The sequence below is a fragment of the Rhinolophus ferrumequinum genome, chromosome 4, assembly GCF_004115265.2.
Source record: "Rhinolophus ferrumequinum isolate MPI-CBG mRhiFer1 chromosome 4, mRhiFer1_v1.p, whole genome shotgun sequence".
Lineage (NCBI taxonomy): Eukaryota > Metazoa > Chordata > Mammalia > Chiroptera > Rhinolophidae > Rhinolophus > Rhinolophus ferrumequinum.
The window spans coordinates 58,239,921-58,267,180 of NC_046287.1; the positions used below are offsets into that span (position 1 = coordinate 58,239,921).

At 43.4% G+C, this 27,260-nt stretch overlaps 2 protein-coding genes across 4 annotated transcripts in view; both read right to left on the bottom strand.

Moving 5' to 3' along the window:
- Positions 1-1,496, bottom strand: part of POLB (DNA polymerase beta) — a 27,188-nt gene extending 25,692 nt beyond the window's left edge. The window contains exons 1-2 of one of the 2 annotated variants that reach the window (XR_004422907.1): positions 1,261-1,477; positions 849-906 (exon numbers count right to left, since the gene is read on the bottom strand). Coding sequence is in view for 1 of the 2 variants with exons in the window: in XM_033105032.1 (XP_032960923.1) it covers positions 849-906; positions 1,261-1,321 (119 nt within the window). In the remaining variant the exon portion in view is untranslated. Of the gene's footprint in view, positions 1-848; positions 907-1,260 lie in introns of both variants that reach the window. The other variant, XM_033105032.1, reaches the window with a different exon arrangement.
- A 1,775-nt stretch (positions 1,497-3,271) lies between these two features.
- Positions 3,272-27,260, bottom strand: part of IKBKB (inhibitor of nuclear factor kappa B kinase subunit beta) — a 50,408-nt gene continuing 26,419 nt past the window's right edge. Inside the window, exons 8-22 of one of the 2 annotated variants that reach the window (XM_033104470.1) lie at positions 25,028-25,152; positions 21,532-21,639; positions 19,972-20,101; positions 19,398-19,592; positions 18,462-18,576; positions 17,249-17,372; positions 16,517-16,668; positions 16,301-16,362; positions 15,116-15,237; positions 13,897-13,946; positions 13,687-13,786; positions 13,329-13,476; positions 10,354-10,481; positions 7,665-7,755; positions 3,272-6,271 (exon numbers count right to left, since the gene is read on the bottom strand). In XM_033104470.1, the coding sequence (XP_032960361.1) occupies positions 6,206-6,271; positions 7,665-7,755; positions 10,354-10,481; positions 13,329-13,476; positions 13,687-13,786; positions 13,897-13,946; positions 15,116-15,237; positions 16,301-16,362; positions 16,517-16,668; positions 17,249-17,372; positions 18,462-18,576; positions 19,398-19,592; positions 19,972-20,101; positions 21,532-21,639; positions 25,028-25,152 (1,716 nt within the window). In that variant the 3' untranslated portion in view covers positions 3,272-6,205. The remainder of the gene's footprint in view (positions 6,272-7,664; positions 7,756-10,353; positions 10,482-13,328; positions 13,477-13,686; positions 13,787-13,896; positions 13,947-15,115; positions 15,238-16,300; positions 16,363-16,516; positions 16,669-17,248; positions 17,373-18,461; positions 18,577-19,397; positions 19,593-19,971; positions 20,102-21,531; positions 21,640-25,027; positions 25,153-27,260) is intronic. The other variant, XM_033104471.1, reaches the window with a different exon arrangement.

Consider the following 27,260-nt stretch of genomic DNA (forward strand, 5'->3'; position numbering starts at 1 on the left):
TGAAAGTGAAAGAAGAGGGCTAAGGTTGGACCTCTGGGAAATATCAACATTAAAAGGTAAGATAAAAGAGGAGAAAGAACAGAAGGTTGTGCCATCACAGAAGTCAAGGGTAAGACTTGAATGGAATGAGCTCATGGTGAATGTCATGAGAGTCCAATAAGATGAGATGTAGGTGAGAGCATTTTCAGAGGAATAGTAAGATATACATTATACTGCAATGAGATAAGGCATGACTAGGGATGAGGAAGTCCAGGAAAGGAACAGATTATTTAAGAGAGTTAACTGTAAAATGGAAGAAAGAAATGAGGTGCTAGCTAGAGGGAAGTTAAGAAGATTGTTTTGTTTTTGCTTTTAAGAGCTGAAGGATTTGGACATGTTTAATAGGCTAAGGATCAGAGGCAGGTAGATGTGATAATAATGTCTAGGATAAGGCCACTGGTTAGATGAGCTGGTTGGATGGGACCCAAAAGGTGACATGATTAGCCACAGACCAACCAGATGGAAAAAGCTGATTCGTTGAACCACATCTATTTCACAGCACAAACCTCATCCACGGTTTTTCATTATAGCTTAAAATTAAACTGTATTTTCAATTTACATTTGATGATGGGAAAAATATGTATCAGCCCATTTTCAGTCAGAACTGGAAATTGATCAGAATTGTTCCTACAGAGCTCTGCTCAAGTTCTCCCGGAAATATTGCAGTAAGATACCACCAGAGTCAATACCCTCAGTTCTTGCTTTTTTCTCCTCTTGTAGATGGTACAAATATCCACTGGACCCCTCAGCCCTTTTAACTGCCACACACCCCAGAACGCATGTTACCAGAGAAGGCGGCACCATCCCACCTGTAAGCATTGTACTTGTGGATCGCCTGGTTCACGTTCTTCTCAAAGTTTGCGAGTTCTGAAAGGCAGTAAGAGGCTCGGGTGAACAAGAACCACGAGTAAACAAACGAGAGCGGAGTTTCCCAGAAGGGGACGTAACAGTCTCTTAAAGGACAGTGACAGACACCACCACCACCACCACCCCCACCACCACACGGGCCAGGCCAAAGGCAGCCCAAGCAGTGACACAAGAGTCCCTAGCAGTACTAACAATCAGCCACCGGCAACCGGGGCGGAAAGAAAATCCGCAAGGCAGACTACATGCTGCGAGGGGCCGATCTCATTCACTGGGCTGTCGGGACGGGAGAAAAGGTAGGGAAGGCAATGGGGTGGGAGGAAAAAAGAAAGCCAGCGGCCCCGGCTGGGTGCTAACCTGTGAGCATGTCGGTGATTCCCCCGTTGAGAGTCTCCTGTGGCGCCTTCCGTTTGCTCATGGTGGCCTGCACCCGAGAACCTCAGAGTGCTCAGAGCCAGGAACTGGTCCCCTCTTCCAGCTTTAAAGGAGGGCAGAGACTTGGAGAGCGGGGTTAGGACCAGCCCAGCCCCGGCACAGCCAGTGCAACCCGCTGAACAATGGCTGCCTCTGACAGGAGGCGCGGCGCGCGGCGCGCGTGGTGACGTCACTAGGGCCGGTGCAAGGGGCGGGGCTAGGGCGGCGCTACTTCGGCTTGTGAGCAAAGGGAACCGAAACGCTGGAGGGGACCTGAAACTTGGATTTGGCTGGAGGAAGGTGGACACCTCAGAATTACATCCCAATGGGGTTCCTTTGGGAAGATCTGGATTCTTACCCTAAGACATATATTTTCCCAGTACGTTTTTCTGAAATCCTCCCCCTATCACGGGACAAACAGGAGTCCGATTTGACTCTAAAATCAAAACTTCAGATGGTGGGTTATATGAGGTGGTAGGGTGGGAGATAGAATAATGAGGACTACTCTGTGTACATATTATATATGCAGAATAATAGTTATTAATGCTTGACGTATTTTCTATGTGATATCAGGCATTACCTGCCTGTCATACTTACTGTCAAAACTTTCTGTAAGAATACTGCGGTGCAAAAAAATGTATACACGTGACTTGTATTCAACTTTTGTTGTCGGTGTATATTGAGTATTATAATTTTAATAGTTTATTTCCTTTCTTAAAATGTGTATATATATAGTTCAGTCCACTATAATGAATATAGAACGCCGCTACAATGGCGTTCTCCTGTACTGGGTGCAGCAAGAGTCTTGGATGAAATATGCCAATAGGAAAGCCTCCCATACAAAACTTTTTAGCAGATATGCCTGCCATCCAATGTCAAAATATATTTTATTTTTTATTCCCTTGCCTTTTGTGGTATGAGCCAAAGTGAAAAAACCCACTAGGGAGGGAGAAGTGCTTAACCTAGATAATGAGCAATGAAATTGTCATTACAACGTGATGACCTATATCTAAGAAATTTACAGTTCTGCTTGAGAAATGAAAATGTGACATCAGAAATATTTTATTTTGCGAGAGTAACTCCTGGGGTTCATACTAAGCTGCCAATTCCAGGCAATTGCTTTGTGTGTAAATAAAATTAAAAGCTTATTACATGGTCTTATTACATAATGATACATGGTTGCTATAGAAAAATCTGAAAAATGTATAAAAGGAGAAAAGGAGAAAATTAAAATCAGTGATCATCTAACCATCCAGCTTAACCACTGTTAATATTTTGGGATCTAATGCAGTTCTTTTTAAATTCCCATTATTTTTCAATTATGGAATGCTGTAGTTGTAATTAGTATCTTTGATTAGGCTGCACTTGGTGTTTTTTTTTTACAATATCAGTGTACATCTTATGTTTACTGGACATTTGTATTTCTTTTGCGAATTTCCTATTTATATACTTTGTTCATTTTTCTAATGGAGTAATTGTTATTCAATTTTTAAATGTTACTACTAACCCTTTTTGTACATTGTATATTTTTGTAAATATTTGTATTTTCCCCTTATCCCTTGCCTTTTAATTTTATCCTGCAGCTTCTTAACTCCTTGATTTCCACCTTTATTTACATATATGAGTCATCTTAGATTTTTTCTGTTCTCCCTTTTTCCTATCCAATCTCTAGTCCTGGCTGTATTCATATTATTTTGTTCTGAAGAATGAGCATCTCTCATTAAATAAAAAAGTTATTATTCACCTCTAAATAATGAAAGTTACTTTAGGGAATTGTGGGATCATTTTTTACATGATTATATGTCAACTTAAAAAAAAATCAGTGGGTGGGAGATGAGGGTAAGGGGGATCAAATATATGGTGATGGAAGGAGAACTGACTCCGGGTGGTGAACACACAATGGGATTTATAGATGATATAATGCAGAATTGTACACCTGAAATCTATGTAATTTTACTAACAATTGTCACCCCAATAAATTAAAAAAAAAAATCAGTGCCAGAAAATCCAAGGAAAATGATCAATTCTCTTTCCTCACCTTCTTGGACCAACAGGTAACACCTTATCCCTTTAATCACTCTCTTACTGAAATAATTTGTTTTCAATTGGCTTCTAAGATAGCACATGCTCTGCATTTCCCTTCTTCCTTACTAGCCACAAACTTCTCAAGTATGTTGTGTTGTTTTGTTCTATTTTTTGTTTTGTTTTGTGTGTTCGTTTCCAGCTCCTCCTCCACTCTCCAACCTCCAACCTCTATGGGAAAGTCCCTCAGGCCTTGATCTTCTAGCCAACTTTTCCATCTTGTCCAGTTTCACCTTTGTAAATGCTTAAAAGCTCCTAAATTTGTATTTCTAGTCCTGATATCCCTTAAGCTCTAGTCCCATGTATGAAACTGCCTAAGGGATATCTCTAGTTGTCCATAATAAGCATCTCAAAGATAAAATGTCCTACAGAACTCTTGATTCTTGCTCCACTAGCTTCTCCTTAACTTTTCTCCATCCCAGTTAATGACGCTTTAATCTACCTTGCCATCAGGCCAAAACCCTAGGAGTCTCATCCAATCTGTTAGCAAGTCTCGTCTGATCTGTCTCCAGAATACATATTTGAACTGGATTGCCTCTCACCATCTCTATCCTAGTCCAATCTGCCATGATCTCGCTCCCCACTTACTGCCACAGCCTCCTCAGTGAGCTTCCTGCTTCTGCTCTTGTCCCCTACAGGCTATTCTCCAAATGGGACAAGAGTGATTTAAAAAACAAAAAAATGTGTTTCAGAATACGTCATTCATTTGCTTAACTACCTTCTCGTTGCACTTAGAATAAAATCCACACTCTTTTCCATGGCCTACAAGACCTAATGTGATCCATCCCCTACGAATTCGCCTTCATTTCTTGCCACTTTTCCCTTTGTTTAGTATACACACATCATTATTTAGTACACACATGTACCTGCCTTAGGTCTCTTACTGTTCAGGCCTTTGCTTGCCTGCCTTCCTCTCATCACTCAAATCTTAGCCCAGTAGTCACATCCTTGTCACATTCCCGAACAGCACTAAGGCACTCTCTATCCATTACTGTGTTTTATTTTTTTCATAGCATTGAAACTATTTGAAACTTACAATTTGAAATAACCTGCCTATTATCTACTCCCTGCTCTACTCTTCTCCCACCTGTGTGAACTGTAAGCTCACGACAGTAGGGAGTTAATTTTTGTCACCTAGAGTTGCTCAAAAAGTACTTGTTGAATGAGTATCCTCAACTGCAACTTTGCTGAAGTGTCAAATATTTCAAATTACACAGAATATGGACACATCGTAATGTAAGATGGCTAATCATCCTGGATTGGCAGTGAGTGACTGAGAGTTTTACTGGGATACAAAACTTTAAGGGCTAAATCCAGGAAAGTTCTGGGAAGTTGGTCACCAAAGATTGGTCACCATTTTAACAAATTATGATACTAACAAGATGTGGTCAACAGGTTCTGTGATTTAAAGCAAAACAACAATAACAACACTAATTTTACCACAGGCTCATTGATATAAACAAAAGTTAAGTTCCTAGGGCATCTCATCAACACTGTAGCGAAATGAGGTTGAACGAAATAATGTTACTTGAGGACCTGCTATACTTTTATGTACCAGTGTACAAGGTAGATCTCCAAGAGATCTCTAATTAGACCATGAAGCATTTCCGAAACTTACTTAACCATGAAACCCTCTGCACTATTTCCATGGAAGCCACTTTGTGAAACTCCTGTATTCCAACTTTTTTCTCCAACCAAACATACCTATTTGTGATCATCTGACCTTGTTTTGCTTTCCTGCTGTATATTATATAAAGGTGAAATTCTGTAAGTCAAAGCAGTGCTAGTGCTATGGCACTGTTTTATCCAGGCACTATTCCAGTTTATAAAATTCCCCATTAGGTTGGATTTTGAGTTCGTCAGTCCTAACCATAGGAATTATAAAAATGGATTATGGAATCTTGTATAAGTGTTTGAGTCATGTTACGAGATATAGAAACTATTTTTAAAATAGGTCAATTTAATAATACTGCTAGATGACATGAGAGGCAGGGACTCCCTGTCTCATGACAACCACACACAGGTATGAGCAAGGACAGGAGGTTGGCATTGTGGTCAGCAGGCTAGTGGTAGACAGATAACCTTTTCGTCTTCTTGGCAACTCACTCCCTGGTAACCTTTGGGATCCAAAGGAAGGGAGTTGCTCTTTCATCCTGGCTCTAATGAGTCATTCTGTGGCTGAAAGGACTACACACAGGCAGAACTTAACATTTACCTACAACCTTGCCGAAGGGAGGACAACCACCAAAGTGTAGGTAAAAGGAAATTTTTAGCAGCAGTAAAATAAAAAGAGGAAGAGAGAGGATGGGGCCGTGCCAAGTCCAGATTTAAAAGTCTGTTTGAGAAAAGCCAAATCCGGTGAAACACCAGCTGTGAGGGCAGGTGGATCAGGGCCTCTGGAAAAGAGGAGGGGTCGGGAGAGGACAGGCTGGCAGTAAGTGCAGGTTGTACTTTGTCCTGGAAGATCCATGGTAGACATTTGCCCAGTGGTCTGTGAGACAACTGTACTTTATGCATTTTTTTCAGAGCAGAGAAAAGTAGCTGCCATGGCGTGGTCTCCGTACGCGCATGTGCCTGGCATCAGCATTTGCTGAGCCTCTGTGATGGAGGCTTCCAGTGTGCAGACAAGTTGTTGGCAGTGCCAACGGAGGGCCACACCCTTGGTCCACAGTGAATGTCACAACGGCTGGGGAAGTGAGAAGATCTGCATCTGGGTGCCAAAGATCGCTGGGACATCATTACAGCAGGGGCCACAGTGCGAGAGCATCAGGCCAGGAGCCCCAACAGGTCCAGGCCACACACACAGTCACGAGGCCTGCTCCAGGCTATTCTGCTCTTCTTCCTCCGTCTGTAACCAGCTCCAGTCTAGAGACTGAAAGTCAACAGGCAGGTTAAAAATACAGTGGCCACTAATACACCTCAGGTTGTTTTTAAATATTTTCCAGAGGCAACCAGCACAATTTAGAAGGAAATTTAAATCCTCTCATTAGTAAGTCTTGTTATTGCAGGGTACCCTTGAGCTAAAGTGACATATTCTGTCGCTGTACAGGATTTTTTCTTTGGACTGGCTTGGAATCCCTGAGATTCTGTGACTGTGGAAACTGGAAAGGCAATTTTAGTATTACCTGTGCTCACAGCATTTATTTATTTATGCTCACTGTGGGTAGGGGGTACCAAGAGCAAATCTCAGCTATCGAATTCTAACCTCACCAAATGAAATGGCCTGATAAGACTTCCTTTTCCACTGGCAGAAGTGCAAATTAGCAGTGAAAGGATAAAATATACAGTGCCAGGAGGAAGAAGGGCAGCAATAAAAGATACAGAAAGGCCCAAGTGTTGGAGAATACCACTTGAATAAATAAAAGGTCATTACAATTAGTGGTATCCCTTCTGATTCTTCCGAAAACTGAGAAGTTAGGGGGAGGCTAGCAGGTGATTGATTGCATTGGCAAGAAAAGGTTAAAGATCTGAGGGAATGACTTAGGATCCTCGCAGCAATGTTAGCTTTGTGTTAATGTACTATCTTGACTAGTTCTTCTTCATGTTAGCTTCCCTAAAACTTCTTCTACCTACTACTAAGCTCTGAGTCCCTAAGAAGAGGGGCCATGACACGTTCTTGCTTTATCCCTGAAGTCCAGCTCAGCACCCCCTCCACCCACACACAGACGCTCAGCAATGGTAAAAAGGTTGCAGGGGTGCAGGGGAAGGCCTGGGAATAACGTTACCTTCTTCATAAGGACCAAGTGTTGTAAGGCTTAAATGAGATAATACACATAAAGTACTTGTACCCATTCAGTAATCGTTAGCGTTCTTATTATAGTGCATAATAATAAATATGTACAGGTGACCCGTGAAAAACGCGCAGGTCCACTTAGATGTGTTTTCAATAAACATAGTAAATGTATTTTCTCTTCCTTATGATTTTCTTAATAACATTTTCTTTTCTCTGGCTTACTTTATTGTAAGAATACAGCATATAATACCTATAACATATAAAATATGTGTTAATCGACTGTTTATGTTATCAGTAAGGCTTCTGGTCAACAGTAGGCTATTACTTGTTAAATCTGGGGGGAGTCAAAAGTTAGACATGGATTTTTGACTCTGCAGGGGGTTGGTGCCCCTAACCCCCACGTTGTTTCTAGCTGTACTAGAAAATCTTGTGTATACTGAGAACGAGGAAACACTAGATTGCCTTTCCATTTTCTTTTTCTCGTCTGCTGTAGAAAGGACATGGGATAGCTGGGGTTCACACAGGCTATTACCTGTAAACTCTGGTACTGTTCTTTCATGGTGTCTTGCATTGCACTTTCTAGCTGGCTCCAGAGAGTATGTGCTTCAGCCATCAGTTCTTCACTAAAGAAAATGATCGAATTATTAGAAACTGGTGTTATTTATTAAGAGATTAATACTACTGTTTAAAAACATGCTAACAAGCTTTTGCAAGATTTTAAAAATTGAATAATAATTATTTTGGTTCTTGTCTTAAAACACCATGTCATTGACTAGTGACGTCATTCATCTAGTTAAGCACTTTTCAGAAGCCCAAATCCATCCGTAAATATTACTGGTCACAATGTGAAAACGCAAATAGATCCCTGCTTAATAAAAAGTTAAAAGTGAAAGAGCTCTTTCAGACTTAACTAGATAGCTGAATTTATTAATTCTTTCCAAACTACCAAAATCTAAAGATATCTCCCAAGTCACCCATTTCTTAATTTTTGAAATGGAAAAATATATATAAACCAAGCAATTTCACCAGATTTCCACAGTTCTCTGAGATCTGCAGAAAAGCAAGTTCTGGAAACTGTTTTCATTAGTCTGCGCACTCTCTCTTTTCTTTGATAAGAAATGCAGTGCCTTATCAAGAACAGGCCCTGGTGAGATAGAGGAGAGTACAATAAGCCATCTGTCGTTTTCTAACTTCAGCTCTCTGATGTGGAGAGACAATCTGCAACCTGTGCTCCCAGGATGATTTTTCTAGAGCTTTGAGAATATTCTTGGAAGGAGTATGACAAATCCAGGAAGACAGTGCCCTGGAACTCCTCTCACCTTGCAAAGGGCAATACTCTGATAGAAGGAACACAGGGGCACTTTTTTGCTTAGCATTATCTATAGGGCTACTAACTAGGTTAAAGGCTCAATGCCAGCTCCAGAGGGCAATGTAAGAGGCACAAGACCTGTTTTCTATCCTCAAGGAACTCACTGTAGGTTGGGGAGAGAATTAAGAACCTAAGGCCACATATGATTAAGTACCAAAACAGCAGAACCTATGAACTCCCCAAGCACAGGAACAGTACTTTTAAAAACAGCTTTATTGAGTTAAATTTATATACCATAAATTTCACCCATTTAAAGTGTACAATTTGATTGTTTCAGTATACTTAGAGTTGTGCAACTATCACAATAATCTAGTCTTAGGACATTTTCATCACCCAAAAAGAAATCTTCCATCCATTGTCAGCCACTTTCCATTTCCGTTCCCCACCTGTCCTAGGCAATCATTAATCTATTTTCTATGTTTATAGATATGCCTACAGGAACTGATTTTAACCACCTTCAGTGCCTAGGGCCTGACACATAGATGGTGCTGACTAAATGGGAATGGGACTGAATTAGAAGCAAAAAAAAAAAAAAAAAAAAAAAAACCCACATGTGGTCAAGAAGACAGCAGTCCCCGTGTGCACGTGCACTCAAGGCTTTGGAAGAGGTGAGAAGCAGATGTGCCCTCCAGATGGGAGGACCGCTGGGGGTGGGGGGAAGGGCGTCGGCCAGACGCCTGGTTCTCGAACTTAAGTGTGCATCAGAATCAGCTGGGACTTATCAAACATGGACCACTGTGCCCCACCCCGAACCTTCTGATTCAGAATCTGCATTTCTAACAAGATGCTGCTGATGTTGCTGGTTGGACTCTACTTGAAGATAAACTGAGCCAGAGCAAGGACTTTGTCTGGGGACAGTGGATCCACCCGGAGAGCCGCTGTGAGGCGGCCGTGATGCCTGCAAAGGCTCAGGCTGGATCCTCCAGGCAATGGGAAGCCCTTGCTAGTTTCTGACCAAGATATGCCTTCCAACGGCATTACGTGAAGACTAATTGTACCAGTAAGGGGTTGGAGGCAATATAGATAGGAAGCAGGGAGGCAAAACGCCTTGCCAGAAAGGGCTGAAGTGTTCTGTTCACTACCTCTATGGCAGTCGTCCAGCTGACAGGAGGGGAAAGGAAGGGATGAGTGGGAGGTGATGAGAGGCAACAGGAGGAAAACAGTAACTTGGTAACTCAAAGGAGTGGTGGGGTGAGAGGGAGGAGGCAAGAGCTCAGGAAGGATGAACAGGGCTCTCCCTGCGGGGAGTCTGCTTTTGAAGAACAGATAATGATGGCTGGACTACATGGCAGCATGTGACTGACTAGCACTTTCAATATTCTCATTGAGCAATTAGTAATCCAACCCTCAGACAAGGAAACTAGTTAGCAAGTTACAAGGGACGACCGTGTTTCCCCGAAAATAAGACCTAGCCAGACCATCAGCTCCAATGCATCCTTTGGAGCAAAAATTAATATAAGACGCGGTCTTATCTTAATATAAGACTGTGTCTTATATAATATAGTATAGTATAAGACTGGCTATAATATAACACAATATAATATAATATAATATAATATAATATAATATAATATAATATAATATAATGTAATATAATACTGGGTCTTATATTAATTTTTGCTCCAAAAGATGCATTGGAGCTGATGGTCCTGCTAGGTCTTATTTTCTGGGAAGCACGGTATGAGACATTCGTCCCTGCAGTGCCTAGCATATGTAACAAACACCAAGGAAAACATGCACAAAACCATTAGACAGATGAAACGGTCTATCAAAGATAAACACGCATTTCCACCCCATGACCTACGGATGTGCCCTTGAATATTCCACTTGGCACTGTTAACGAATGACATACCTTTTGTTGCCTGACTCAGGTAAGCTGTTGGGGGCATTGGGAGGCTGAGACATCAGCTGACCGGAGTGAGTAAGGCGAGAAGCATTCATGCTATCTGGGCTTCCACTGACAGGACCACGGACCTTGCTCTAAAGAACATAACCAAAAAAAAAAAAAAAAAAAAAAAAAAAAAGTCAACAAAATTTTGGAGCAAAGGGATAATTCAAATTTTGCCTTCACATACTATGGTATTTTCTTATGAGCCAATTGGCCACAAGACAGATGTTATTCCTAGAGAATATCAGTCAACATCTCTATCCGTGACAACAGCTGAGAGTTTGCATTTTAGTTTAAAAAATGTTTACTTATAGATGTATTTTTTGATAAAAGAGTCTAAATGTAAGAGATTTGAATTGCCCGTATTTGTAGGCTGTATTTCATTAGTTTGATTGTTTAATGAACTCATACAAGGAAATTGGAAGAGAGATGTTTTTACTCTTTTCCAAGTAGGAGACTGAAACACACAAAAAGGTTATCAGTGACTGTGAATCACCCATCTGTGGGACAGTTGAGAAGAAAACCAAGATATCCTGACTCCCGGGCTGCAGTAGCCACTCCACGTTAAAGCCAAGATGCTAAGCCAATGGCTCTTGCTCCAGCTACTTGCACCTCCTCACACCTGCAGCCCACAGACATGACCTACAATCAAGCTTCTCAGCACCTCAAGCCACGTCTCCTCGCTGAGCCCCACCACACTCTCCTCTGTTGAGCTCTCCTACTGCTCACTGACCCCTGCCCTGACCCTCACTGCAGCCTGCAGCTCTGCATCCTTCTTGCCTCTGAAGCTGTGGGGCCCATCCTGGCTCCACATCCTCCCTCCCACTGAACGTCACGGTGCAACTTCATCCAGCCATTCAAGCACTCAGTGTTGCCCTGTTCTTTGTCCTTCTGCTTCCCTGCAGATCGTCGCCCATGGAGAGACCCAGTCATCCACCTCCTCCCCTTCTGCCTGGGTCTGCACGTGAGGCAGGAGACCACTCCTGTACGATCGGCTCCCTTTCCCTCCCACCAACCTGTCCTGTGAGGATGGCGGATGAGGCTACTCAGCTCCAGCCCCCACGGAGTGGCCCCTCCCGCTCAGTGGTGAGGTCTGCCAAAATCTCACATCTGTTCTTCAGCTGCCATCAGAGTGATTTTTCTAAACCCCTCATGTGATCGCACCATTGCCATGCTTAACTTCCTTCACGGTGAAAGGCAAAAACAAATCCTGCAATGTTTCCTCTATGCCTTCAAAACACAGTGTGGCCTGCGTAAGCTAGCTAGCCCTTGTTTCTCTCTCCAGTTCCATCCCAGTGACACCCCAGCCCCACACCACGCCAACCTGATTATACCCCATTCCAGCCTTTTGACAGAGCAACGTCTTTGTCCTGGAATGTCCTCATCTCCACCTACCCGCCTCCTACTCATTCTTCAGGTGAAACAGCACCTCCCTGTGAACACTGCCTGTGGTTCCCTCGCCTCTACGGTGGAAGCTGGGGTTCTTCCTCTGCATTCATGCTACAGCGCATGCTACTCTAGCTGCTGTACCCTACTTCCTGCCCTAAACTGTCCTCATTCATTTCCTGCCTGTGCCCCTCACCAGATTATGAGGTCCTTGGGTCAGGCGCCAGGCTTTTCTTCCTTCCCGTAGCTCCAGTTTTCACCACACTGCTGGCCATATAGTCAGTGCTCACAAATCCTATGAATACTTCGACTTTCCTCTCCCTCTTAAATCCTCTCTGCCTCGTCACCTCTCCCCTTCTCTTTTCCTCTTTACTTCCAGGAGGAAATGTCACCCAACCCTTCCCAAGGCCAAGCCTTCCTTTCATGCTCATGATGCTGACCTTTCTACTGTTCTCAGGAGTGGAGACTCAACTGCCTCTTGGCTCTGATATTGTGAATTCCCTGGTACACTTTCTCCTACACTTTCTCTACTTGGCCTACAAATATGCTCCAGTCTCCATGATCATAAACACCAGCCATATATCCTGCTTCCACCTTAAGCAACTATCTTCCTTCCCATTCTCCTCTCTGCTCTTCAAGGCTATCGATGACTACGTAGCTCTCTTTTCAACTTCTTTAACTTTTCTGCAGTCTTCACAGTGGAGGCCACTCTCCATCAGCTCTGGCTTCCATGGCTTTTGCCTGGCTCTTTTCCTTTCGCTGTCCTGGGCTCTCTTTTCTGTGTTATGTTTTCTTTGTGAGCAACATTCAATGAAATCACAGCTCCATTAGGACGGTGGGCACAGAAAGCGTGAGTTCTGATACCAAGCAGCAGACACAGATGAGGATTCATCACATCATGCTGACATGCGCTGTACCGGACTAAATGGAGGACCCCAACACGTCTGTCCATTCCTAACTCCAGGAACCTGGGAATGCGAGCTTATTGGAAAACCGGTCTTTGCAAACGTAGTTAAGGATCCCAAGATGAGACCATCCTGGACTATTCTGGTGGGACCAAAATGCAAGGACAAGAGTTCTTATAAGAGACACCCAGAAGAGAGACACAGAGAAGAAGGCCATGTGAAGACAGAGTCTGAGACTGGAGTGAGGCTGCCATAAGCCAAGCAGCGCCTGGGGCCGCCGGAAGCTGGAAGACGCAAGGAGGGGGTTCTTCCCTCGAGCCTTCAGAGGGAGCCTGGCCCTGTCCACACCTTGATCTCAGGCTCTGGTCTCCAGAACTGTGAGAGAATACTTTGTGGTAATTGACTACAGTAGCCACAGGAAATGAATACATACATAAATGAAAACAGCAGGCCTAGGCCCTAGCTCTGCCCCTGCCTGTTCACTCTAACTCATGGAGAAGAGAAGTGAAGACGGAACAGCAGCAGCTGAGTGCTCTATCAATGGGCTTGTGGTCTCTCTGGGAGGGCAGTGACAGCAGCACAGAGGTGAAAAGGCCCAGGGAGGCTGGTCGACTGAGGGCTGTGGGCCTGGTACAGGGGCTCACTCACACAAGCGATCTTCAGGAGATTCCAGAGTTCCTTCTGTCGCTTCTCCTGAAGACGAACAACAGTCTTCTCGTCCTCATTCATTAAACTTACTACCTCTTCCACCTTGGGCAACAATTCCAGAGCCTTCTGCTTGCAGACCACAGTTTTACTGTGAAAGATAAACAAGACAAACTCCAGTGGCTTTTGGGTTGGAGAAAGTGGGCGAACATAATCCCTGGCAATTATGAATCCATTCCACGGCTGGAGATACATTTTCTTCAGGTGGTTTAAGTGTATCAGAGCAGAGTGAGGAAACGGCCTCACACAGCCTCGCTGATTCTCCACACTGCATCTCAAGGAGGAAAGTAGGGGCTTATACCTGAGCTGTGTATAAATCACTCGCACTTTCTTCTCAAAGGCTTGGATTGCCTGAAGTAGCAGCCGTACCATTTCCTGACTGTCACCCTCAGTTCGTTGGTCTGGAAAGAGGGAAGGAGTTGCACAGTTCCTCCAGGTGGCTGACAGAGAGTACCAATGCCTCACACCTGAGACAACGAGGAACCCAAGGCAGGCATAAAACCCCACTTACCTCTTGGTTTTTCCCTTAGTCTCCTGTAAAGCTCCCTCGCTTGCTCTTCTCTGAAATATACAAAGAAGCAGCTATGTCTAGATTTGAGGCCAAATAAGCACATTTAAAGCACTGATAAGCTACTTCCTGCCAGTAGAATTACTGATTTCTAGAATCATGACTGGCAATGTCTTAACTGGAGAAAATGATTATTCCTGGAGATATTATAGGTGATAACCTACAGCAAGGGAACGATCACCCTCATTATCAAAAGTCAAACATCTCTAAGGTGTAAGGAGAGAGAATCTTAAGGAAAGGAGTCTCCACTCTGTCCCTGGAATTCCTGTCCATTTGGCTTCCACAATAGTGATTCCAGGAGCCATCACTGGACCCAAACCTGGAGAACATGGCTTCCCCTTGAAAACTCAGGCCCGCAAGCACACAAACTGCTATCCCTTTCTCTCCTTAACACAGTGAGACTGGCTGACATGTTCAGAGTGAGACAACTGACTTTCATTTGAAAACTAGAGGGGAATAAAGGGTTAAATGACTCGAGAAAATGTACAAATAATCAGGTTTCTGACGTTTGGGCTCCTCGTCCTGAGAATCCTAGTAAAAGCATCAGAAGACACTGCTGAGCCCAAATGAGACAGCTCCTGAGAGGCTGATGTGCTTGCCTGCCTGCCTCCTGTCTGCACTTAGGGGCTGCATGCGACTGTGTGATTTCCTTCAGGTAGGGAGCTCTGCCTGAGCGCTTCGTCCCCTCCCGGAGCCTAGGCCAAAGTCCTGATAAAGATTCAAATGAAGTCTCCAGGTCCAAGCTTCTAGGAGTTGCCAGGCTTCTTCTCTGCTCTACTTTCTGCTCTCTGAGCCACCCCTGGGTCAGGGTGGGCTGGACGAACAGAGACGTTTGATACCATGGGAAAAGCTCCTGGCATTACAGCCTTTATAGTTTACGAACTACTGCTCTGTGCATTATCTGAACTGATCCTCACAACTCTGGGAGGTCAGTCTTGCTGGCCCCTCAATACATATGGAAACTCAAGCTCAGAGTGACAGTGATTTGCCCTTGCTCATCTCTGGACCATGCCGAGATGATTGACTGGGGGGCATGCTCTAGAGAATGGCCTCACAGAGCTTCCATAATAACCACATGGGACCCCACACACATATGGAAACTCTGGTTGGGGCTGTGTGTAGGTTGGGGACAGCGTGTGGTTCCCTGCCAGCTGGTACTCACAAGTCGTCCAGAGTACCCCCCTGCTTCCGACCCATCGGGCTCCTCTGCAAATCCACGATGTCCGTCTGCAGTGCCATCATCCGTTCCACCAGATGTTTCACTTCATTCTCCTGATGAAAAATCTGTGCTAATGTCAACTGACATAATACCAGCACTCTGAGATGTAAGATTTTCAGGGAAAATCCTCCAAACTCACTAAAGACTCCTGATTGACTAGCTACAAGGAATATGGACTTTGAAGTCAGAATGACCTGGCTTTGCATCTTGAGGCTGCCACTTTCTAGACGTGTGACCCTTGGGCAAGTTACTTAACCCTTGTCTGCAGTTTCCTCCACCACAAAACAGGCTTCTAATAGTGCCACTTTAGGGGTTAAATAAGATAACCTGTGTAAGTATCTGGCATGGTGCAGGGCATACAGAAGATGCCCTCCGCATATTCTTTCCCTTGTCTTACTTTGCCCATCCACTGCCACCTATGTGGGAAGGCCTGGACTCCTTTATTTCATAGATTATGTACATGAGCACCAAGATGGGTGGAACCCTCACCATCTCTGGTTAAATAAGGTATTGTCTAGATAATAGCTGCCTTTAAGCATCCATTCAGTACCGATTTGTAGAAACAGACATTAAAACACAGAGGTGAAGGTCCTTGCCCAAGTTCACAGGGGAAAATGTTGAAAAAGCCCAGGAAAAGCCTCAGAGCCCAAGGTTCAGTCTGTGTGAGGTTCACTTCCCTTGCCTTAACAGTTAACATTTTTCAGTGGCATTCGATAAACATGGTCCTAAGACTCTGCCTAGACCTCTTCTTCCCTACGGATTTAACGTCCCAACAAAATTCGGCAAAAACCTTTGACTAGATGAAGTGCTAATCATTCTTCCAAGGCCCCTTCTAACAGGAAGAGGTCTAGGCTTCCCCTGAAGGACACTTCACATTGTGCTCCTTATTCAAATCTGGACCAGCTCTGTCTGTCTGTGTGGCTCTTGAACCTGCCACAGTGGGGCCCCCTTTACTGGCTATTCTCCCAACCTCTTTCCAGAAAGTCCCAGGTAAAGTCAAAGAGTATGGTGAGAAAAACTTGAATTCTGACATGCAAGACTGACCTACTCTTTGAAGGGAAAGTGGAAAATGGAAGAAAAAGCCTCATCCCCCTTGGTAAGGATATAAACCTAAAATGAGTCTCCTACCCGCCCACAGAGCTCCACAGCCTGTTCCATTTCCCTCCAGGCCAGCAGCAGTTTATCTGATGCTGGAAAAAAAATGTAGGGAAAAAAAATTGAAAAACACCACAAAACCAAAACAGAAATAAGCAACTCAATTATAAAAAAAAACAAAAGAAACCTCAGGAAGAGAAAACAAGAATGGAACGAGCTCTCAAAACGCATTGCAAAGAGTACACTCACTGATCCCAAACTCAGTTTGTTCACTATACTTCTCCAGGTCAATCTGGATGCTGGTCTTAAAGAAATCCAACTTGGCCTTGAGCTGCTGAGACATGGAAGCCATGGAATTCTTCATCTTGGAGAGGCAGCTGTTATTCCGGAGAAGATTCATCCTGCAGGGACCACAAGAAATAGAGCCTTGGGGCATCTCTGGGATCCAAATACCATTTCCTGTACAATAACAAAACCACCTCAAATGCCAAGGCAGGTCCCAGTTCTAATTATTATTATAAGAGCAGCCACTTATAACCATAGACAATTTTCTGGCCCTCAGCAATGCATGTGGTTCTGCACCAAAATTGGAACTAGGCTGAGTACTACACAAAGGGCCAGTAACCCAAACTAGTCATAACCTGGGGAAAGAGTCAGTCAGTCCCTGGCATGACAATCAGGGGAGTGTTGCTGACCCAAATTGCAATGAGCTCCTCCACGTTCCAAATTCTGCCCCTGGTTCAACCAGCCCAACCCTCCATTTACACTCCTGCTCCATGGGCTGACCTCACTCACCCTGTCAGGTCTAAAAGGGCCTTTCTCCATCCAGCTCAGCGGACCACTTCCTGCCCATCCAAACCAGTGTCTCCCTCTTGCCTCTCCTAATAGTTGCTTGTGGGCCCCTGCCTCTGCCACCTCTCTGTGGCAAAAGCCACCAAGCCATTTTAAATAAGTTAAGCCCCAAACCGCCTGGCACAATACATGGCAGCTCGCTGTCCCTGCTGCAGCCGGTTACAGTCCTCCTTCAGGGTTTGGATGCTGTGCCAGACTTGGCCCCACACTTTCCGAAGCTGGAAGAAAGACAGGTTCCTCTTGGGCTCTTGGACTGGAACAGAGACACACACAATTGTCAGAGAATAACTCCCTGATGATGAACCGCGTCCTGCCTGGCAACAACACTGCACTTTACCTTCGTGCAAGTTATATAACTGCTATGCTATTACAAAAGGTTTTTGGGTGCTATGCCTGGTTACTATCTCATCCATTTTTTTGTACCCCATTTCAGCACAAGCATGTACCAGTCAACAAATGGCCGTTAATTTGAAGAAAACTCTGTGAACCAAGTGGCGACAGTCCATGTACGGGCTCACATATTTTCAATAGAAACTCTAAATTTCACAATATTTAAGGTCGTATGAAGTTTTCTAAAAATGCAGCTTCAACCAGCAGTACTGGAAGCAGATTAAATAAGCAACAAGCCTGGAGATCTCTAAGCCCTTGGACCCTTGATCTGTGTGAGTTTATTCTGTGTGAGTGTGTGGGAACAGGAGTGGGAGATGCAGTAACATGTCTATCTAACGCTCACTCAATGGAATGCTATGCGGGCATTTACAAACTAGGCAGCTCTACATGCACCAACAGGGGAAAAAGCTCCAAAATAGTAATACATTGTTAAATGAAAAAGGCAGGTAGAGAACAGTATGTATTGTATGCTACCATTTGTTTGAGGGGAAAAAAGAATTATATACACATATAATTTATAAATGCATAGAATACCCATGGAAGGTATAGCCAAGAATTTGATAGCAGCAATTTCTCTGGAAGCTACTGTATATCCTTTTGTACCTTTTGATTTTTTTGGTACCATGTGCATGTATTAATTATTAAACTATAAATAAAACTTCAAAAATAAATAAAATAGTCATCTGATTCAAGTTCAGTAGCTCACAGGCAGTGTTCTCTGTCCTGTGTTTAAAGTTCTATCTATGAGGCTGAAGTTAACTGAAAACTTCCTTTGCTCTTTTTCAGCAGGGCTGTTCCTCACGGGTCCCTAGTAAAGGAGGCTGCCCCGAGCACCGAGTAAGCTGATCTCCTTGGTTTGGACCAGCCCCTGGTCCACATCTCTTGCTCCTGCCTCGTCCCATGCTTCGTAAGTGATTTAAAAAAAGAAGAAAAAAAGCAATGATGTTCTTACGAATACAGCTGACACTTTCAGGTTGGGGCCGTGGGGAGATCTGAGTCTCATAGGCGATTTTACTGTTGTCAAAGAGAAAAACGAGATCCATGTCCAATGTGCGGCCCTCATTTAACTGCAAAGGGACAAGAACAAAATGAGCTCTCGTGGGTCCAACCCCTCCTCTTTCCAATTAATAACGAAGAGATTTCAGAGCATTTCCCACGTTTCATGAATAGCATCATCTTTACCCTGCGAGTACTGAGCACCCATGAGTCTTTCTTTCTTTCTTTTTTTTTTCAGGAGGGCGCAGCTCACAGTGGCCCATGTGGGAATCAAACCGGCAACCTTGGTGTTATTAGCACGACACTCTAACAAACAGCCACCCCCCCCAGCCCCCGCCATGAGTCTTTCTTAATGACTCTGGCCTCTACTTCCTTTTCCTGTTCCTTTAGCACTTATTATCTGAATGGACACCTTACTTACAACTTATCACATTCTATTTTGTTCTCTGATTGTCTTTACCGTACAATTTAGACGTTTGCTATTTCCTTTCCTCTCCAATGACTGTCTCTCATGTGTTAACTTTATTAGCTATTTGGGGGCAGGAACCATGCCTCGCTTTGCTTCGGCTGTCAGCACAGTTCTGTACGTGAAAGGTACATCATACACGTTTTGGTTGACTCAGAAGAATGAAGCATTGCTTTGGCAAAAAAGGCAAAACAAAAGGCACTCTAAGTGGTCTGGAAGTAACAAGGTCTGGATTCGTGTGTCACATTAGGCCATGCAAGGGATCTTATAGTTCAACTTAGAGAAAAACACCAAACAAACAGGTAAGTGTGCGCACTGTGTTCCTGACAGAATTGATAAAGGAGAGCTAACATCTGAATGCATGATTAGTTTCCTTGCAGGCAAAGTCAGAGGAAAACGGCATTCTGTAAGAAGCCCAGGGCTCACCTTGCCGTCTGAAATACACTGAGTGGCAGGCTTGTCGGGGATCAAGGCCAGACCTGCCTCTTGCAGCAGCTCCTGATCCTCCTCGGGGATTCCTGTGTCTTGCCGGATTCTGTCCTTTAAGCTCTGCAGGCTCTCGTCCTCTGTCACCGGGTAGGTGTGAATGGTGCCCGTGACCATGTTCAAGATATGAACCAGCTGCAACACAACCCAGATGTTACTGGAGAAAAACCCATCCCTAAACAGATGTCCATCTCTTTGCCTGGATCCTCTGCTACCCTCAAATTTCCCAGCCACACAAAGCAAGGGCCTAGCTTGAGGAAGGGGGTCCAAGTGCTGTGGTTTATACATTTCAGTCTGTAATATTCCTGTTTGTCCATAGCTACGACCTTACAACCAACGATCATCAGCGCAGGGTCCTATCCTCTCACTTAGGTCGAGGTATGCTCTCACAGCAACCTCAGTTTCCCCACTGGTCAGGCAGCCCACGACCTAATTCGTAATGAGCATTTCTTTCCCCTAAGAACTGCCGCGTCCCACGGGGACCTGACCTGCTGTCTCAAGGCTCCATGCTCACCTTTAAGTTTAAGATGTCATCCAGGGCCTTGAAGCAGCCATTCGGCCCGTACACAGGATCGGTGCCCCGTTGTCGGGGGTGCCACATTAGCATCAGCTGCAGCCACTTCTCCAGCCGCTGTGCCAGGACGCTGAGAAGAGAGGAGCACAGTGCAGGAGAAGACACCTCCACTGCCAACCTCAGGCTGCCTCCACGTGCAAAGTGCACACCTCACATGCATTGCTCCATTATACACACAGGTGGCAGCCAATAAATGATGATGGAAAATGAATTAAACTCAGAGAAAAAGTAACATTTCCAACTAAATTATCCAGGTGCTAATCACCTCTCCTGATCTGCTAAAACATGCCCACCAATCAGGGATTTCTCAGCAGATGGATCAGCAGACTGATCTCCAACTGGCTGTTGGAGAATGATCTGTGAAGCTTTTTAAATGCACTTTACAGGCATGCCGACCTCCAGGTGATCCACACACACAATCTAGACCCCATGCTGCTGGATTTATTTTGTTAATCACCCCCCTCAAAGGCAACAGGTGGGTTCACATGACAAAAGTCACGCTCCTTCCCTTGGCACTGCACGCGCGCCACAGCTGGCCTCCTGTAAGCAGGGTCAGCTGACCTCTTTACATCCTCCACTATAGCCACTCACAGAGGCCAACAGAGGCTACTCACCGCTTCCCAAAATGTGCCTTTGCTCCCCTCAGCCTTTCCCTTTTAACTTCCTTCCTCTTCATCTATCCATTTCCTGCACATCTTTCCAGATCCTTCCACAAAGTTCTAGCTCATCCAAAGTCATTCCACATAGCTCTAGTCCATACAATATCTCTACCCATCCTCCAAATACTCATGGTAATTATTATCCATGCTACTCAACTGTGTGTGCCTTGCAGCACACACAAAAGCTGCCTTGTAACTTTCTTCTGTACTATTACCCAATTCTATTATTATTTAACTGTTCATACTCTGGCTCTAAGAGTAGATTGCAATGCTGTTAAAACTACAAAGGTTTATTTGTTGGCTTTGACACAGTATTGGGCTACATGAGGAGTGCAAAGAGAAATAAAATATAATTCCCTACCCTTAAAAGGCTTACAGTTGAGTAGGAGATCATCTCTATGGAAAACCGAATGTAATACAAGGTAGAAGCTACTAAGGGTAATACGAGGTACCGATAAATTGTTATTTGAATTTAGAAGAGAAATGATTTCCAGATGGGAGTAAGTGGTGGGCATCTGTTCTAAGTTTAAGATAAAGGTGGATTATGTATGTCAAGTTCTTTGTCATAGGATGATAACCTGATAATCTATTTAAAAGCCTATGGATGACACAAAGGAAAGGCCATGTGAGGGATACATTGAGAAGGTGGCCATCTGCAAGCCAAGGCAAGAGAATTCAGGAGAAACCAAAGCTGCCAATACCTTGATCTTGGACTTCTGATCTCCAGAAATATGAGAAAATAAATTTTTGTTATTAAAAAAAAGAAGCCTATGGATGTCACCTCAGACATCTATTTCGAAAAAAGAAACATATGTAGAAGAGAAATGCCACTGTGTCTTACCTGTTAAGATTATTGGGGTAGGGTAAAGAGCTTGAAAACTTCACTGCTCCATTCAAGTCTTCAAAAACGACGATATCCATTTCACTCTTCTGCCGGACTTTGGAATGCCTGCAGTCAGGTATTCTTGTTGATTACAGCCCTTAACGCTGCAACATATCACTTTACAGCTGTACAGGATACCCCCCAGGTCACTATTTAATCTTTTGGGATAACAGTCAGTGCATTTCCACCCTGCTAGATGGCATCTTTGAGAGTTTAAGAAAGGACAGTCATGGCTGAATGAGTGAGTAGTCACCAACCATTCTGTGCCAAGTCCTGCAGACAGAATGGCTTGCTGAAACTTTATCTCCTCCTTGTCTTATCCTTATTATTTTCTCTACCTTTCATTTTATCTAATTCAAAACTCTCATGTGTTGATGGAGGATAAAAGTAGGACTTCCAAACCATGATTACGGCGCACCTGTCACATGTACAGGAAATGTGCACAGCACATGCACACACACATACACTTTCCTCTAAATGTATATGGCTAAATATTATTTCTAAGGGTAAGTGAACTTTTACATTTCCCAACTTAGAGAACTTGTTGATGCATCTGAAGTAGTTTTTAAAGGAAAAAAGATTTTTAAATCCGACTGGTTTCAAATCTCAGTGACAAGGGTAATCATTTGAATAATGCTTTCTAGATAATCAAGTACTCTGACACTGAACATGTACCCCTTTGCCATGATAACCCCATATGTGGCAGACACTGTTTTTAGTCCCCCATTCAATGGTAAGGAAATGAAGATCAGGTAATATGCCCAAGGTTACACAACTAGAGAGTGATAGAACCGGGGACGCACATCCAAAGTCTGGTGCTCTTTCGACTCTGTCTGAATGTCCAAATCCTTCCTTTGCAAAAAACACCTAAGAAATTCAAATAAAAAGTGTTCACCTGTGCAACTCTGATTGGTAAGGGAAGCACATGGGAAACCCAGAAGAGCTGGCATGTGGGAGAGGCTGGTGGGTCACAGCTCTGTCTGGACCTGTGCCTGTAGGTCACCATCACCAACACTCTGTCATTACATACAAATGGGATGGTCCTCTAACAGAAAACTTAGCCTGTCAATGTGAAATTATAAAAATAAAAGGTCACAGTAAGTAAAATGCTTATTGCTTACGTCCTAGATTGCAAAATAGAATTCTAAAGCTGAAATTGCATTTGTCCTGAAATTACTATCTACCTGCTGTCTGAGATGAGAGTGAAAATTTTAAAAGCTGTCTAAGCCTTACAAAGCAGATGAAACAGGCACTTCTCACACATGAGTCCACTCAACAGCTCCTTACTGGGCATCAGAGAAGTCCGTTTGAGAGTGGTCACCTGGCCTTCCAGCACCAATGAGGGCAGTTCTAGGATGCTGGTTCTGGAGACAACAGATTTCTATGAAGACGCCAAACCATTAGGAATATATTTTCAAATGGCACTTGTTCTTCCAGTTATAATGGATTTTAACTCATCTTGTTACAAATAATGGAAAAACTCAACATCTGAACTGAAGAAATGCAGTTAATTCCTTGGTTAGTTAAAAACACTATAGCTGCACAGATATGTAAAATTATTTTTATGATGGTTACATTATGAGGTGTGACTATAAATTAATGAGTGAATTTCCCCAAATTTAGAATCTGTAAAGGTTTAAAATCAGTCACCACAGGAGGGCATACTTTGCCATTCTACCTGACTCCTCAAAGGCAGGGACCTGCCTCATTTCATCTTTGCTTTTCTAACATCTGGTATATAAATGTTGACTGAACTGAACACATCACATAAAACTACTCTTCTACCAGATTTCAAAAGCTACATCTTATTCTTATCAATAAATAGTCTCATGATTTAAATACCTATTTTCGAAAAAGTTCATTGTTTTCACTGCTTCTAGAAAGATACTTAGAAAAGTGACAGCAGCCAGTGTTGGCAATGGTGTGGTGAAAGGCACAGCTTTGTATGTTCCTGGTGGAAATATTATTTATACAACCTTTCTGTTGAGCATTTTGTTCACACACATCAACAACCTTTAAAATATGCATAATCTTTGATCTGTTCATTCCACTTCTAGGAATTCATCCTAGGGAAAAATAATTGTGGATATACAAGGATTTTCCTACAAGAATGTTATTCTTGGTGTTATTTTAATAAGTAAAAATTATAAACTACCCATACTTCCAACAAAGGGAGATGAGTTACATAAATTATAGTACGGCCACTCAGTGGAATACCAAACAAATAATAGGGTATAAAATAAATCATTTTCAATAGTAAGTATAAAAGGCGGGTTATATAAGAGTATGCAATTTGTGTGTGTGTGCGCATGTGTCTGTGTGTGTGTTTTTAAGTATAACATACACATTGAAGAGCCTGGAGATACACAAAAATGGTCATGGTGATTGTTTCCAGGGGTATGTGAAGGAAATTCTCACAGTGTAAAAATGCTTTAAGAGCACATACAGAACAGAGTTCATATTATACTACCATTGATGTAAAAAAGGGGAAAGATACATAAATGAACAAACAAACAAATACATGCCAATGTGCTTGGATATGTGCAAAACATCCGTAGAAGCACACCAAAAACCAATGCAATCGAATGCCTGTGGGAAAGAAAACTAGGGGGGTTTGTCACGCTGTATACTCTGTTATACTTTTTGAAGTTTGAACCATATGAACTAATTACTGCCCCAAAAAAATAAAAACTGAAAAAAAAATTTGAAAAGTAGCATCGTTTAAATTACTGGGTGGCCTCTCAAGAAACAACTCTGAATGAAATCTAACTAATTTAGGGGAATGTTAATTTTTTAATTATACATTTCAATAATTAACTTTTTAGTAATTTCAGTAATTCAGTGATTAACTTTTATACATATAAAATGAACAACACATTATTTTTATAATTAAAAAAGTTAAAGAACATAATTTTTTAAAACTTAATTGTATATTTTGGTTTTTTATTAGAAAATCTTTTTTTGTAACTTATTTGGTTCACATTTTAAGCCATCTTCTTATGCTTTTAAAACAAATTTATGTTCAGGTATAGACAACAATAGATTTTCATGTAAATATTTCTCATTTGTCATGTGTACATATCTTTTATTTATTTACTAAAACACAAGTATTTTCAGTGTAAGTGCACAAATTTACACAAAAGCCTGTGTGAATGGACTGACTTATTGCTACTGAACATAGGGCTATTTGTGTCATTTATATAGTATTATATTCAAAGATGTTAATACCTGACAACTGCTCCACTTTTCTAGGTTTTTGGAGCTTGGACTGCCCACACACAGGGTCCCAACAGGACTTTCTTTTTGTAACACAGACCTCAGATGTGCCAGACCCAGCCTGGGAGTGCTCAGTGAGATGCGAACAGGTAAACTGACATGACAAAGACAGAAAGACACACTTCTTCCTTCAGGAGACCCTCCTGGCCCTGCCCCAGGGCCATGGTCTCTCACTCACCATTGCACAGGCTGCCAGTTGGGGAGGAAAGGACGGAAGCCCGTGATGCACTCGAAAGCCAAGGTGCCAAAGCTCCAGTAGTCGACGGTCACTGTGTACTTCTGCTGCTCCAGCAGTTCCGGGGCCTGAAAAGATGCATGGTGGGGACACGCCTGAGCTTCTCCCTCTTCTGAGGAGTCACCACAGGAAGGGCAACCAGCCCTTCTAATCATGCCCCACACTCTCCTGGCTCCATCCAGGGGGCACTGGCACGTCCACTCAAGGGTGAGGAGGTGACCACGTTTAGGTGGTGGTATCTAGGATTTTTCTGTACCCTGTTCACTCATGATGCTGACACAAGGGCCACGAGTGGTACTTTTAGGTAGACCGGAGTACATCACATACCCTTCTCTTGAGCTCTGTGTAGAGATGGAAAGATAGGCTACATACAACAAAGGACAATGACATTGGGCTGTACGCACCAAATGCATCATACAGACACTAAATGCTGACCAAGTCTCCTGAACTGATGTGGTTTATGACATGTGGGCATACAATGGGATGGAATATATACAATCAGGAAGGAAAAAGCCAGATGCGTGACTGCTGCCCAAGTAGAGAGAGCTGGGTGACCAAGGAAAGCTTCGAAGAACAGGTAGGACAAGAGCCAAGCTCCGAAGAAGGCTCCTCACATGAGTGTCTGCGAGGAGACATTCCAGAAAGGACCATCACAAGCAAAGGCTGTGTGCTACCTGGCTGGAAGTGTGACGCCTATGGAAGGGCCAAGGAGTCCAAACTAAGAGGAAAAACTGGGGATGGTCAGGTCCCTCTTGGTGTCTGGCTATGGACAGAAGGTTTAGCTTCTGTACGTGAACGATGTGACGGAGCATCCTGGTCAGAGCATGGAGTCTCCCATTTAACTGCTGCTGAGTTGATGAGGATCCCAGGAGATACTCCTGGGCCTACATGCTCACGTTACACAGACACAGGCACCGGAATCACAGCCCCCCATGAGTCACAACTCTGAAACCTCCAATCCACACAGCAGGTGATAAATCGGTGGAGCCCATTACCTTAGTCGGTGGGATAAGTAGTAAGTATAAATGCACTCAGAAAAACTTCAAAGAATTTCTTTTCCTTTTTATTTAAGAACTAGATAGGATATTTGAGCTCATCTAGCTTAGTGGCTTTCAACTGTTTTTCTTTTTTAAACTGCAGACTCCTTTACTCAATCAACATTTTCCTAGCTGTTATCATCCACAAGCAATCTACAGTAGTACCTTGGTTTTCGAATGTCTCCATTGACGAACATTTCGGTTTACGAACGCCATAAACCCGGAAGTAAATGCTTCGGTTTTCGAACACGCCTCGGAAGTCGAACATGTGACGTGGCTTCTGCTGAGTGCAAGATCCTGAGGCCTAGCTGTTGGCTATTTTCGAACGTTTCAGAACTCGAACAGTCTTCCGGAACAGATTACGTTCAAAAACCGAGGTACCACTGTATTACCCGGTCTTGCTGAGTCTCTTGCTAAGCATTTCTTGCACCAATCTCGACGTCTGTCGCCAGCTCTGGACTGCCCATCACAACAGCCTCCTTACTATTTGCCCACATTTACTTTTGTTCAGTGAAATTCATTTTCCCCATTGTTTCAAAAGTGGTCTTTTTAGAAGGTAAACCTGATACCTCCCCAACTTCAAATCCTTCAATGTCTCTCCAGAGGTTTTAGGATAAAGTCCAAAATCTTTATCCCAGCTGAAAAAGCCCTGAATTATCTCTCCCCTACCTGTCTCTCCAGCTTCAACTCAAGATACTCTCTTCCTTCTTCTGTAGGTTCCAGCCACACTGTCTGGTCTCCTAATGTACTATCTTCTCTTTGCCTGGAATTTCCTCTCGCTCCCCACACCTCCAGCCCCTTTTCACCTATTCTTCCTTCAGGTCCTCCTAATATATATTTTTATAACACCCTGCACTTCTACTTGGCAGCACTTATAGAAACTAACTATAAAGTCTTAGTTATTTGTGTAAGTACCTGTGTAATACCTGCTTTCGTGCTAAACTCTAAGCTCCTAAAGGCTAGGGACATGCTTGTCTTCTTTCCCATTGCATCGCCAGCTCCTAGCACAGTGCCTGGCACACAGACTACACTCAGTCAGTATTTCTCGAATGAATGAGTGACTCACATAGAACCCCAATATTCAGACCAAGTAACATAAAGAAAGGGTGGGAGCTCAGACCTCTCATCTCGTACTCAAT